At 37.6% G+C, this 14,675-nt stretch overlaps 4 protein-coding genes across 4 annotated transcripts; 1 reads left to right on the top strand and 3 right to left on the bottom strand.

The window, feature by feature from the left end:
* Nucleotides 1–3,320, bottom strand: LOC17876583. The gene has a single exon (XM_006282016.2). It carries the CDS (start codon nt 2,815–2,817, stop codon nt 214–216), a length of 2,604 nt encoding a protein of 867 aa, XP_006282078.1. The 5' UTR covers nt 2,818–3,320; the 3' UTR covers nt 1–213.
* A 4,450-nt stretch (nt 3,321–7,770) lies between these two features.
* Nucleotides 7,771–8,819, top strand: LOC17877289 (dof zinc finger protein DOF5.8). Its single transcript, XM_006279691.2, has one exon. The coding sequence runs from the start codon at nt 7,931–7,933 to the stop codon at nt 8,603–8,605; it is 675 nt and encodes a 224-aa protein (XP_006279753.1). The 5' UTR covers nt 7,771–7,930; the 3' UTR covers nt 8,606–8,819.
* Nucleotides 8,820–9,256: 437 nt separating this feature from the next.
* On the bottom strand, nt 9,257–11,344 carry LOC17876929 (autophagy-related protein 101). The gene is made up of 7 exons (XM_006281023.2): nt 11,183–11,344; nt 10,982–11,018; nt 10,589–10,674; nt 10,356–10,451; nt 9,942–10,107; nt 9,681–9,837; nt 9,257–9,496 (listed from the first exon to the last, which is right to left on the bottom strand). The coding sequence occupies exons 1-7, from the start codon at nt 11,213–11,215 to the stop codon at nt 9,421–9,423; spliced, it is 651 nt and encodes a 216-aa protein (XP_006281085.1). The 5' UTR covers nt 11,216–11,344; the 3' UTR covers nt 9,257–9,420.
* Nucleotides 11,345–11,512: 168 nt separating this feature from the next.
* LOC17875291 (L-ascorbate oxidase homolog) lies at nt 11,513–14,288 on the bottom strand. The gene is made up of 7 exons (XM_006280206.2): nt 14,018–14,288; nt 13,770–13,879; nt 13,155–13,522; nt 12,712–13,057; nt 12,253–12,615; nt 12,088–12,166; nt 11,513–11,999 (listed from the first exon to the last, which is right to left on the bottom strand). The coding sequence occupies exons 1-7, from the start codon at nt 14,183–14,185 to the stop codon at nt 11,796–11,798; spliced, it is 1,638 nt and encodes a 545-aa protein (XP_006280268.1). The 5' UTR covers nt 14,186–14,288; the 3' UTR covers nt 11,513–11,795.
* Nucleotides 14,289–14,675: the final 387 nt, after the last annotated feature.

Raw genomic sequence — 14,675 nt, forward strand, 5'->3', positions numbered from 1 at the left:
TACTAAAATTTGGATATGAATCAATGAATTGTGTGACACAAAGATAGAAGACAGATGAACAGTTACAATATGCTGACATCTGAAATCTTCTTGTCTGAGATCATCTCTGCTCACATAAATTCCCAAATTCATACAAGAGAATGTTCTCAGATAATAACAATTTAAGTACAGTAAAGGAAGTGTAGGGAAAAAATGTATCCATGGCTCATGTCTTTAAGTTTCTGAAGCATCATCTTCTTCAATAACTGTTGGGAGCGTCCCCTGTTTAGCAAAACCTGGACTCAAGAACTTAGCCACGAAATTCCATAACCTGAAAACATCTTCAAAGTTTGTCAAGAACCCAAGAGAAGCGGTGACAACCTCAACTCTTATGAACCCGTTGTTTTTGCCATCACAATCCACCGGTTTCCAAGAACTTGAATCACCGCTTCGACTATCGATGATCTTTATGTGACTGAGGTAACCAATGCCTAGAGATATCCCTTCTCTTTCAGCTAGTTTCTGCACTATCTCAGGATGCACCATTCCACTTTTCAAATCCCTGACATTAAATGCCACAGAGGATCCACGCTCGTATTTGATCTTGGGACCATAAATCTGAACAAGATTCTTGTGCTCTCCATCTGAATCTGATCTAGGCAGCCTTAATTGAAGCAGAGAGGTCACAAGCCAGTTAATGAGGTACCGGAGTCTCGAGGTGGTTTTGTTGAGACCTAACATGTTGACATGATCAATGTGCCTGCAAACGATCTCTGGTTCTCTCTGATCAGCATCCCATTCTACTCCATTGCTTCCGTCTTCTTCTTCATCTTCATCCCCAAGACTGATCACAGATGCTTCACCATGATCTACTGATCTAAACGATACTCTTCGTTTACTGGGATGTTCATCTTCATTCAAAAGAAGTCTCCCACCATTATACTGACTCTTCTCCCTTCTACCTAACAGCCTAAATTCGCCTTCGGTTTCCCTTCTTATCGCACTCTCTTTGATTCCAGAGGTAGAACCATTTCTATTTGCATTAGGAACTAGCTCACTGCTCCCTCCTTCTTCTTCGATCTCATTAACTCGCAACCGACGACTTGTGTCTGTTTGATTCATTTCAGTTTTTCCTTCTTCTGAGACTTCTTCACCCACTTCATGTGATACTGACAAAACAGCAGCATCAAAAGAGAGAACATGCCTTCCACCGTTGCTGCCATTATTAGCCTTTGAATCTGGTTTAGGGGAGATTCTTCGTTTGTGGCTTTGGGGAACCAGTAAGGGGCTCTTTTTCTTGTTCGGATGACCTGCATTATCAGAATCAGCGGGACTCTGACCCAAATCAATCCAGAGCGAGCTATCCGATGACTCGTCTTCGCTGAATACTGGACTCTTAATCAATTCACCCACTGAGATACTCTCAGCTTCCTCAAACACAGTGCTTGTATTGTCTCTATCAGAACCAATTTCATGATCCATATCTGTCTCAAAGACATCCTGAACCTGAGCAGAAGTATACGCACCAGAAAACGCAGGTAATTGAGTTCCCAAGGCTTTATTATCTCCATTAATAGCGATATCATTATCTTGAATCCCAGTCAAGCCTTCCAAACCATCCATGGAGTCACTTAGATACAGAGGATACTCGGGTGTTATCTTCACGATCCCTGAACTTGTTTTCCCGGATTGACTCTGCAAGCAGCTAATCACAGATTTCTTAATCAACAGACAGCCAAACCCAGTTGGATCATAACCAAACACACGATAAAACGAAGTGATGATAAAATCCGGCCGAAACAAAGACAATCCAAGCGAGTCCATGTCTTTAGGACCCAAAGCACCAGCATCAAGTAACACATGCCAATTGTTTTGCTGAGCCAATGCCATCCACTGGTAAGAATATTTAGACCCAGTGACCCTTGATTGGACAGGAAATACAAACAAACCGGTCGCGCAATCCTTCTTCCTCTTCTTCTTACTCAAAATCTCCTTCTTAAGATCCATTGAACACAGCCTAAGCGTAGGCCACTTAAACCAGGCGCTACCAACCTTTGCCCCTTTCTCCTTTGCGCACTGACCCATCCAACTAACGGATTGGCTTTCGTGATCAAACATAGTCAGAAGCTTCTTGTTTGTGTGAAATGGATAAGACTCTGCAAGCAACTTGAACGCGGAACCTCTACTGACAGTGAACACAAGACCATACTCATTCTCAGGGATGTTCAAGTAATCCATAATCCTAATCTTGATATCATGTTCAATGGATCCTTTCTCAGCACCACCGTATATAGCATGGTTGCTTAAATTGGCACTAATCTCCGACAGACTAAAAGTGCAAGTGTCCCAGTAATGAACTGTCTGAAGATAGGAGAACAACCCAAATCCACAATAGTCAAGACAAACCTTTGGTAATGATAAGTGAAAATACTCATCGTTCCTGAGTTCATCAACTTTCTCCGAAGACTGATACTTTGGATACATGGTCAGAAACATTTCAAGTGCTTCTTCAAGCTCAGGTAAAGTTTCTTCTGATTCAAATGCTCTTTGAGCTGCGAGTGATGTAGCACGCAGGAACTCGCGTTGAGCGTTGAGTCTAGCGAGTGATCTTGACCGTCCAAGGATTTGATCTTGGGACTCGTCTTCTTCTTCAATGTCTTGAGATTTGACGAGTAACCCATCTTCCGACGCTTGTTCGAGAGCTTCCCTGAGCTTAGATTCATGGAGTTTCCGCTGAGTCACATCTCGATTCCTGTTGCTGCTACTACCAGTGCTCTTCTTGTCCAATACTAGAGCAGCAGCACAGTGATAAATTGGCTTCCAGAGTGAGATATGCATCAAATCCCTAATTTTTGTCAAGACTGGACTCAAAAGTTTGGGTTTTTAACTGAAACCCTAATTAAGATTTCAGTAATCAAAAAAAGGTGCCTACTTTAGAAACCTCGGATCATAAGAAACACAAAGCCACACCACTGGAATGAGAGGAGGACAAAATAGAAACAAATCAAATCACAGATCAGGTAAAAAAAAAATCAAAACTTTGAGAAGAAATGAAAATGAACCCAGAAGAGAAGAGAAGAGAGAGATCGGAAAAAGTCAAAACCTTTGTCCCATCTTGAACAGAGACAAACGAAGCCAAGAATACCCAAATCCCCAAAAAGAAAGAAGAAAAATAACTCTTAATAAAAGAAAATCTGAGATACACAGAGAAGCTTCATGTTCCTCTTCTTCTTCGTATCACCAACCTTGTGGTCTCTCCTCTACTACAAGAGAAAAACTAAACTCCTTTCACATCAAAAGTAAACAATACAGAGAAATTTTTGGAGCGTCTGTTTGTGTATAATCTCTCTGTCTCTGCTTTGATAATGACCAAAACAGTGACTAAAAATGCCATTTGACTTTTTAATATATATATATATATATACAGTATTCAATCAAGTGCCTAATCTTTGCTGTTACTTTGCTGTTTCAATTCCAAAATATCATTTTTTTTCTTCATATAATTTATTCAAACAAAAATATAATCCACGCATCATACATAATAGTATATGATTGTTTGAAATGTTATAATTCAATTTGGTTGATTGGTTTTTTTATTTTGGGGACCCATAATGAAAGCTTATCACTTTTGCTCTCTTTAATTTTCTTTACTGTTCTTTTCTCCATCGTTTGAAAGCTCTTCGTGGTTTTTTTAGCTGGCTCTATTATACAACCAACCAAAGATCCTCCTCTCCCCCTTTTCTTTTCTTTCCTTTATTTTTTGTTTTTCAAAATACTTTGACAATATATATTCATTACTAATATATATCGTTTGTGTGTGCTGAAAAATATTGGATTGAACAACTTAGCTGATTTTTTTTTGTTGACAAGAGAGATTTAGCTGTTTTTTTTATTACTACATGTAAGGTAATTAAACTCAACGAAATTAGCCGTTGAGATATATTATTTTATAGTCGTAATTAGTCTGCATCACCATTCACCACCAATCTTCTTCTATATCTGTCGGAAACGGTTTTGAACAAGTAAATAATAAATATCCTAATTTATGATCCAACCCACGCATTTATTGGTTCTGGTTATAACAGAACTTTGGCTCATAATAATAATAAAAGTGACCAAAATAAATAAATATTACGTATTTTTATTTGAAAATTAAACTTAAATATTAGTAGGTGATGTGGGGGCTCAACAATATGTAATTTAATATCCATAACTCTAACATGTGGATCCACATACATTCTAAAATATAACCCCAAAAAAAAAAGGTAAATGTTTTTCATATCAATATACAATAACATAGGCTCCTAGTAATAACTGATAATCATATAGTCATCTTAAGTAATATAAGATTAGTATAGTTAATAGTTTAGTTACTCTTATACTTCATAAATATAATAAGTAATGGGATATTAAGTTTTTGTTCATAGTTAATAACGTATACGTTATGGATACTTGAGTGTATATTTATTACAAATATGCAAATCGAAATAGATTAATTAATGTAGAAGACAATTAAGGGACAAACGTGCATTCGATTGTTATAATAGTGTGGATAGAAAACCTTGCTTAATGGTATCAAATCCTAAAATGCTTACTCATGCAATGATTTAGTCAACTATCGATCTAATAATTTACATAGTCTCACCCTTGATTAAAATTATTTTTGTTTTGCCTACTCAAACTTTTTCCATAAAGTAGCTTTTTCATAGGCCATGTCGACGACATTCCAGTTTTACTTATTAACTTTATATTTCATGATTTACTACTAAATTTAGACAAATTTGAAATTTCGTATGGACTGTGAGCATAGTTATAAACATTGATCCTCATAAATATATATATAGAGATAAACAAAAGAACTTAACAGATGAGGAATTGTGACGTTCACTTCTCCGACCGTGGAAATAAAACACAACGGGAGTGCAGACGCACGTCGCACCCAATTTCATGAGTATATAGAAGTGATACCATATCTTTTGGCACATTTATTCTTGTAGTATATAGATTTCAATCATGACTCGTTCAAGACTTCCCTGCTATATTAAACTATGATAACTTTTTTAGCTCAAGGATCTTAGTTTTTGACTCAAGAAGAAGAGCAAGTTTTGCCGCTAATTTGGAAATACTAAAGTTCTACACTTCTACTTTGCTATCCAAATTGTTTCTTACGCACACTATTCTGAAATATCTTTCGTTCCTACTTCCAACAAATATATCATTATCTTTATCAGATTTGTTGCAACAAGACAAATAAAGATGGAGATGATCCCTCTTGGTCCCCATATGTGTATATATACTCTTTCTATATTTTCTCCAACAACTTTGAAAGGCATAAATAAAAACCCTAGAGTTTGTATATTTGTTAATATGCTCTTTACAGTGGCGGATCTACGTTATAAGTAGGTTGGGCACGTGCCCTACACTGATTTTTATTTTGTATTGAATAACTCTACACAATAGTTTCATATTAGTTCATTTGGTAATGTTTACATGTAGATAATATGAGAAGTGGGATGTTCTATACCTTCGTGTAGACTATTTTTACCTTTTAACTTCATATTTTTATCATATGGTATACTAATATATTAATTATTAGGTATATTTAATATGTGCCATAGGTTAATAAATCTCCTGAATCCGCCACTGGCTCTTTACTTCTTTTGTAATGATTGTTTCCTTTTTTTTGGCCTTGTAATTATTGTTTCAAATTATTTATTCTGAATATATAATTTATTGGCACCTTTTACTATTATGATGATGACCAAGTTTTCACTTTCGCAATGGGACACAGATCGTGGCATAGATGACCATGCATCATTCAATAAAGTTATTTTTCAGCTTTGAATCGTATTTTTTCATAATGGGATGTTTGGTGAAACATGCACAAACACAACAGTAGAGCCATATAATTAGGCCCTTAAAATAAAAAAAGATCGATTATTGCATGTTTTCTTTACATCGTCATGTCAGAATGCATATCATTTTCATACAATTATTTTATATTTGTTGTTTAAAATAAAAAGACAGGATAATTAGCCCAACAATGGTGTTTTTCCTTGTAAGCTTTTGTAATACAAAAAGTCCAATGAGATGGACACACAAGTCATAACAAAACAAAAAGATCTCTTATGCAAGGCCCATGGTCTAAGTCGCATAAAGAAAAAGGCCCATTAGATGATAAAACAGAATTACGAAAACACCCCTTGGAAGGACTCACAGACTAAGAGAGGAAAAGGACAAAAAGAATGGAATAAAGAAAAGAAAGAAAGAGAGAGTGTCAGAATTTGACCAGATTAGACCGGTCGGTACAGTAGAGAGCAGAGGAAGGACGGCTCTGAACCAGTAGACACGTCTTAGGGGCACATACTTCTCACATGTCTCTCTCTCTCTCTCTCTCTCTTAAAAATGTTGGATGCTTTTTTGGTGTGTGTGTGCAGTGAAGATTTTGCATGCTTCTTCAATTCTTTAGCTCTCCGTATCACATTCTTTTACCCGACAACCTTCGCTTCTGTCTCTTCACATTAACGAATCTCTTCTTGTCTCCTCCTCCTTTTGACCCTTTTAGCCTCCCCCAGTTTTACAACTGCGACCGGCCCTCTTCTTTCGTTTGCAAGCAACTGGGGACAACAACCACACACACTTACTTGTCCTCTCTCTCTCTCTCTCTATTCCTTAAAGATACATTTGTCTTGTTTCCCCCAAAGATATACTAATGTTTTCTTTTTAGTCAGAAGTTCTACTACGATTATTGTTACTCCTCTGTCTACATGGCATGCATTGTCTAGATTTTTTTTTACTTTTTATAGCTCCTAAACCAAGACAACGTTTTAAATCAATTAAATGACCAAAACACATCCGCACAGAAAATAAATCGAAACATGGGTTTTGTGATTTTATATACGCATAAGATAAGACCATAGCACGTAACATTGGTTTAATAGTAACATACTATTCTGATTTGAATTGATTTTTGGTACTTAAGTAGTTTAAAATAACTAGTGTTGTTTCTAAGAAACCTGAACGCATTGATTCTCTCGTACAGGTATAGTAATTGGTAGCACATCTACACACACCATAAATCTCATTTAGGGTCCATACACTAAATTATCTTCTTCTTTTTTTGGGGGAAAAGATGACACAACTCTATAAGAAACCATATTAAATAAGTGAAATCAGGCTAAGTATAGCCATAATAAACCTTTAACAATATAATGGTTGAATTATTGGGAACTGCTTCTTTACATTAATAAGCTCAGACAGTAGTCTCCCCTCAATTTACCTATTGACCTATTGTGTTGCCTACTATTCATACTCTTTTTTCTTTCTTCATTTCCCATAGACACGTATTTTTTATGGATGTGAATTTTCCCCCGTAAATTAATATTTAAAACCAATGTCATCATCTCTTTGACTGTTGGTTTCAACTCATAATTCGGGAATAATAGCTTACAAGATACATGTAACTAAAACTTAAAACATTAGTTGTAACCAGGGTTTTTTAGTCGCTCATGTCATGTGTGGTTAGCACTTTCACGAAGCATTTCGCATGATCAGACAAATAATGTCTTTATTTTTTACTATATATATATCGCTTTGTTATATGCCAAACAAAAAAAGTGTGACAAATTATGGATAGAGCTAGGAGCGATTAGATGAATTGTTGCTTGTTTGTTTTTTCCATAATTTTCAAAACAGAAATATTGAAAACAGAGCCACCTACGTATAATGAAGCTAATGCGAGAGAGAGATTTGCTCTGTGTGTGTGTGTCTCTCTCTCTCTATGTTCACAATAAACCCAACACACTCTGTCAAAAAGCTTCACTCTCTCCTCCTTCCCTTTCTCTCTTCTCCATAAAAGGAACCTCTTACTCTCTCAGAAAGTTCCAACCTTTAACACCTCAAATCTTAAGAAAAAACTCTAAGCTTTTTCAGCCAAGAACCCCTCTTCAACATGCCTTCTGAATTCAGCGAATCTCGTCGGCTTTCTAAGATTCCTCACGGCAGTGCAACGGTTGCGATTCCGGCGGATCAGCAAGAGCAGCTCCCTTGTCCTCGCTGCGACTCAACCAACACCAAGTTCTGTTACTACAACAACTACAATTTCTCACAGCCTCGTCATTTCTGCAAGTCTTGTCGTCGTTACTGGACTCATGGAGGTACCCTCCGTGACATTCCCGTCGGTGGTGTTTCCCGCAAAAGCTCAAAACGCTCCCGCACTTACTCCTCCTCCGCTACATCCACCGTTGTGGGGAGCCGTAACTTTCCGTTACAAGCGATGCCTGTTCTTTTCCCTCAATCCTCTTCCAACGGCGGTAACACTGCGGCGAAAGGGAGTGCTTCGTCGCTTTACGGTGGTTTCACCTCTTTGCTCCACTACAACGCCGCTGTGAACAGAAATGGGCCTGGTGGTGGCTTTAACGGGCCAGATGGGTTTACTCTTGGGCTTGGTCACGGGTCCTATTTCGACGACGTCAGGTTTGGGCAAGGGATAACGGTCTGGCCGTTTTCAACTGGCGCTACTGATGCTGCAACTACTACAAGCCACGTTGCACAAATACCAGCCACGTGGCAGTTCGAAAGTCCAGAGAGCAAAGTCGGGTTCGTGTCCGGAGACTACTTAGCATGAGCAGCTTCTCTACCTTTCTATTTTGGCTTCTCTACCCTAACTTTTTAAGTTTTAGTGCTCCCTAGTAGTGAGTGAATTTGGTTCTTATTTAGTTAGGTTACTAAACTACAAATTCAGAGAAACGTTTGTTTGTTTTTGGCTCTAATTAATGTCATCAATTCCAAGTTTGGAAATCTTGGAAAACAGAATTCAGTTATGAAATGCTAATCCGAATTTACAATAGTTGCTACGTTGCGTATACAAACAAACGATGATGACAATTCTGGAACCTAAAAAATGATTAACGAACTTGATTCGTTGTAGCTGCGTTAAGTACAAATCGGGTATATGAGTTATAGGAGGAGAAGCAAGTAAAAATATGGATTTTTTTTTTTTTTTTTGTTGTTAAAAGGCTTTCAATTAAAATGCTCTAGCTATGGCTGGAACAAGACATAACTAAAACATATTATAAATACAGAGCATCTATCTATGTGTATGTAAAAGAACGCCATAAAGCTATAGATTATATATTGAAGAATGTTCTTCCTAGTTAAAAGTTTGAATATTAGACATGTTACTGAACCTAGTATCATTAGTTCCTAGTTGAGTCTAACTTTGCATACGAATAACAACCCATCACTTTTTGTTTTTTTGGTCAAAACAACCCATCACTTATTCACAATAAATATCTGTAACATTGATGAGGCAAAGAGGTGAGAGACGAGGCAAGTGTTGAGTTTTATATCATATATGTACACAGGGAAAGTGTTAATTGGAGTTAGGTTGCAGCAAGTAACATCAAGTGTATATATACCTAAGTTGAGTAGGAAATGGAATTAGCCGAGCATCGATGGATGGCCACTGTGGAGTATCCTCTTGAACATATCCATCCCAAAGGCTGAGTCCGATGAGCTGAAACAAAACTTAACTCATTTTAACACTTTTGACACCCAAAATATCAAGAAAATTCATCGCTCATCTATGTTCGTGGGAATCACTGCACCTAAGATAGTATTAGCTGTCCATTGAGACATGATCCATAAGTAAAATCTCTAGCAAACAGTTTGATATGTCAAATAAGTGGAGACTGCTGTACCTAGGGATAGTGATCTCAAAAGGGCAGTAGATTACACCATCGTTAATGGGAGGAACATGGTCCTTCTTCTCATTCACGAATTTTATGATTTGGAATAGGACATCTTGAAGGGATTGCTCAAGCAGTGTCCTACGAGAACTTCTTTCCTCAGATGCCTCTATAGTTATTGAATTCGAACATGACAATCACTTCCCACTCTAATAGGAAAAAGAAGAGGGACGAAAATTTTGGAGATGAGAGGAGTAAGTTCATCAATCTTACCTCCAGGGTCCATAACTAGTTTAGAATGGTGGGACTTGCCGACTGGGGACTTAGTGGGCTGAAGAACATTCAGATTTATGTACCATTGTTCCCAGTACAACCGTTCAATTTTGTTGGTGAACCAAGACGGCTGTTTGCTTTTGACTTCATAAAATGATAGACATATCTTGGCAATGACCAAAAAAAAAAAAAAGAAGAAGAGATCATTAACAGCCACAAGAGATGCAGGTAACGAAAAGGATTAGACAATCACATAAAGAATATATGATAAGCAACTACCCTATATGCTGCAGAAACGTTCAATCCTTGCCTGAGCAGGTATGAAATATGCAGTTCACTTTTGATCAGAGTTTATCAATACACTATCAATGAAATGGAAATGGAATTGAAATGAAATATCATAAATGAATGTACCTGACTTTTCTTGTTCGGGTGTTTCTCAATCCAGCTTATGAATTGGTCAATCTTTTCATCAATTTTCTTCTCGACTTCGATTTCTCCGCATTGCACCTGTGACATAGGGGAAAGAAAAAGGAAAAAGTCACCAACATCAAAATAAAAGCATACTATCACCCAAAAACTCGTAAACATATCTTGTGTAGCATAACTATAAAACCATAGAAGAGAGAAAGGAATTGAAATCTTACGTATGTGATCTCAAAAAGCTCCAAATCAATATCTTTAGGACGTATAAGACCAAGCGCACGATGAAAGACAATGGTATGTAGAATGCCTGCACCAAATTACACCTTATCAGATATAAAGTTTCACAAAGTAAATCACACCAGAGACTTGGAAAAAGACAATTCCACAACCAAATCAGACAACAATGATTGCTCGCATCTTCAAAATTTCACTCAAGTTGAGAAACACACCACAGATTCATGTATAGTGTTCTCCAAAATTCTCAATCCGAACCAATATCTACAGTTTAAAAGCCCGAGAAAGATCTAATCTGGGATCTAAAGCACTGGATCTTAACCCCTAAGACCAGATGTTTGGTTTGGAGCAGATACATATGTAACTAGTCGGAAACTTACATCGCAAAACCTCGCGTATCTCGAAGGACTCCACTTCCTGCGAAAAGTATCCAAATCAATCAACCAAATCGACACAAAACCTTACGATATTGAAAAAGCCACCAAACAAATCCAGAATTAGAAACACGACTCGATGACTACAAGGATTGGACTGATTTGTTAGCAAAAATAAGAAGAAGAAGAAGAAGACGAAAGTGGTACCAGTTCCTTAAGCTGACAAACTTCGCAATTCATCTCAACAAAACTCGAGTACGCGAACCTTCCGTCTTCTCTAGATTACTTTCTGATCGTTTTGTTGAAACTTGGAAGAAAGAAACTTGAGAGAGGAGAGAATCTTTTCTTTTCTCGCGTCTCGCCGATTGATTTCGGCACTAACTGCTGTTGGATTTTTCCATATCATTTTTTCTTCAAACTCGTATTGGGCTTAATTAGGCCCATTCTCTATATAGAGTTGTTTTAAGCCCTGTTAAGGCTCCACCGGACACACTCTATGTATGTATATATAAGTTTTCACCGATTAATCATCATCAATGGTAAAGTTTCAAGTTTCTTCTATAAATTCAGAAACCGCATTTATTATATTATTATTACAAGAGCTTCGATGAAAGAACACTTTTAATAAAATTGTTCATATGATCGTCTTCGAACACCAATCTGACGAAACCTACCAATGACACATAACTTTCCTTTTCCCTGTGTTTTACTACATATGTAAATAGCCACCAGCCACACTCTCATGACCAGGACGAACAAACCCAAAACCTCAACCAAATTGAATCGAATTAACTTTAAAAGAAAAGAAGAGATGATCTCTCTAAGGGTGTCGTCCAACAGCTTTGCCACAGAGTTGAAGATTATCAGGAGGATTGTATTCATTGGCAAGACTCTGCACTGGATTCCACACTCTCATATAAAACTGTTGTCCCGAGTACTGTCTTTCCCATATCGCCGATCTCATGTTCCACATCCCTTGATTGTCCAAAGACACCAAGATTGCTGTCCAAGAGTTTGGGTAAACCTACATTTATGCCCAAGAAACACATCAATAACACAATTAACAAATCAAAATTTCCCGCAATTTTATAATGTTTTATTGATGTTGGTACCTGAGTTGTGTGTCTTGTAAGACCATCAACAAGATTGTAGAGTGATCTTTTTGCAGGTGTCCATTGTCCAGAACCAAATCTAGATTCATAAGAGAGAGAGAGAAACGTTAGCAAGAATCTAACTTGAGTTAGAAGTTATAAGAGCAGCGCAGGAAGAAGACTCACCCAACGACCCAAAAGTCATAACCGTCAAGATGCCAAGACTGCACTGATTTCTCATTGTTCTGAAACACAATTTCAAGGAAATCATGTAGAGATGTTTGCACAACTGATGTTGCAACAGTTGGTGGAGAGTTAGAAGGGACGCTCTGAATGGCGTTAGTGAAAACTCCAGAGATGCCAAAGTGATCAGCGAGTTTAAGAGGCGTCTCTGAGTTCACATAAGAGACTCCATTGACTGCATATCTTTGCTTCCCGTTAATCAAAGGAGCTGAATTGGAGAAAACAAATGTCTTCGTTGGAGTGATTTTTCCATAGTGGAATGATCCTTGAGGGTTTGGTCTAGCTGCATTCGCTGTTAAGTTCCATCTGAAAATCACAAACAAAAACAACAACATTAACTATCCAAAATCCTTTGCATTAACCGGATTTTAACTTGTTTATAAAAGCAACTATTATGTATACCTGAAAGTTCTGGCTTGCCTCATGGACCAAACAAGCTCTCCAGGTGGAAGAGCGGGAGGATCACCAGAAGCTGGGACGTGAGAGTTCGAATAACGCAACAAACCCATAACCGAAAGCTTGTTTCGTACAAACCGGCTGCTTGCAACCATGTAATAATCTTTAGGAGATTGGTTCAAGGTCACAAGAACTGCTAGAGACTGGCCAACATGAATGTCAAGAGAATCATAATCTGTTTGGATAACATGCGAGCCTTCAACTTCAACTACTTTCATGGTATGTCCTTGGATTCTGAAATTGAAAGTGTTTGATAGCCCAACATTGGAGATTCTTAACATGTAAGTCTTCCCTGAAAGATTAAGCCAATAGACACAATAAGTATGAAAACAAACAGAACCAAATCACTCAAAGGACAATTCCTGAAAGCTGAAAAATTCATCATTCACCTTGATCGCCTGAAAATGTAGTCTGGGTTTGTCCGTTAATGAGCATCCCATCGGGAAATGGAAGAACCCCACCAGAATCCAAACGTTGTTGAAGCGTCTTGTGGTTGGTTTTGAACCAATCGCCAACTAGTAAAGTGAAATCTGCGGTTGGAACAGGGTACGGGATTGGGATTCCAGGCCTCGCATAGACATTGATGGCTCCGAATCCACCGGCGGCTTTGTGAAAAGCGGTGGAAGGGAAGTAATTGAAAGTTCCGATCTGATCTTTGGTTTGGAATTTGTAAGTGAAGTTTGAGTTTGGTGGGATCGGACAGTTTGTTCCCAATACACCATCTTGCCATGAGTTCTTCCTCTGCTTTATCCCATTCCTATACCATAAACAACATTGAGACAGATCAAATACACATTTATTGAAACAACATTGATCGATAGAGTTTTCAGCTTTTTCACAAAAGATGAAACCTTTTAAAGGATTAAGGGAAGCCTTAAATAAGTTGTAAGAGAAGTTGACACATTAATGAAATCGGTTACACAAAACAGAGGATTTATTCGTTGGGAAGCATGTGAAAAGGATAAAGTTCAAACTTTAGGGTTATATAAATCAGAAGAAATTACCAGGTCAAGAGGAAAGGCTGGTCAAGTTTGTTGATGAGGTTGAGGATGATGTTGTCATTGGTCACAACCTCAAGCTTTGGACCAGGAAACTGACCATTGATGAGAATAACCTACACAAAGAAAGAAAAACATCCATAAAGAGTTAAAAGAGTGTCAGTATATCAAACAAAAATGAGATTCAGACTTTCCGTGTATAGAAACTATTCTTCTTTGTCTTTAACAAAAAAAGAAACTGTTGTCTGTTGTACCTGTTGAGGAACACCAAGAGGAGAGATAATGCCATAAGTCACAGTCCAAGTGTAGAACTTGTAAGGGCTTTCTCCTTTCACTATCACCAAACTGCTCAAAAGAGTCAAAGCTCCAAGGAGAAGAAGAAGCTGAAGCAAAGATGTTGTTTTTCCTGATGCCATCCTCATGGCTTCCTAAAAGAATGATACAGACAAGAGAAGGAAGACAGCTCAAAACTCTTTTTTCCTTAATGGGTTTGAGAAATGAAGGGACTTTGATGTATAAAAATGAAATTAGATAGCGAAAGTTAAGGGTGACATAAGTATGTGAGAGAAAAAAAGAGTCACAAAGGTGGTTCTAATCAATGACCAGTGAAGATCTCGAGTGAGTTTTATTTTTGCTTTCTCTCGTTTGGTCAGTCAAACAAACTTAAGCTCAGCTCCTCAATAAATCACGTCGTCAACAACTTTGTTTACACCATTAGATTTAAAAATCATAATACACACATTTGTCGGTAGATTTTATCTGTACATGATTATCCAGTGTCTAAAAATGCTGGTCTGTAAAAAACCTACTAGGTTTTTGCTAGTTTCGTCGATTGGTGTAAACTACTTGGGAAAATAAAGTTGTTAATTGCGAATAAAGGTGTGTAGTGGATGACAATGCGGTGACAATGGA

The sequence above is a fragment of the Capsella rubella genome, unplaced genomic scaffold (genome assembly GCF_000375325.1).
Source record: "Capsella rubella cultivar Monte Gargano unplaced genomic scaffold, Caprub1_0 scaffold_8, whole genome shotgun sequence".
Taxonomy (NCBI): domain Eukaryota; kingdom Viridiplantae; phylum Streptophyta; class Magnoliopsida; order Brassicales; family Brassicaceae; genus Capsella; species Capsella rubella.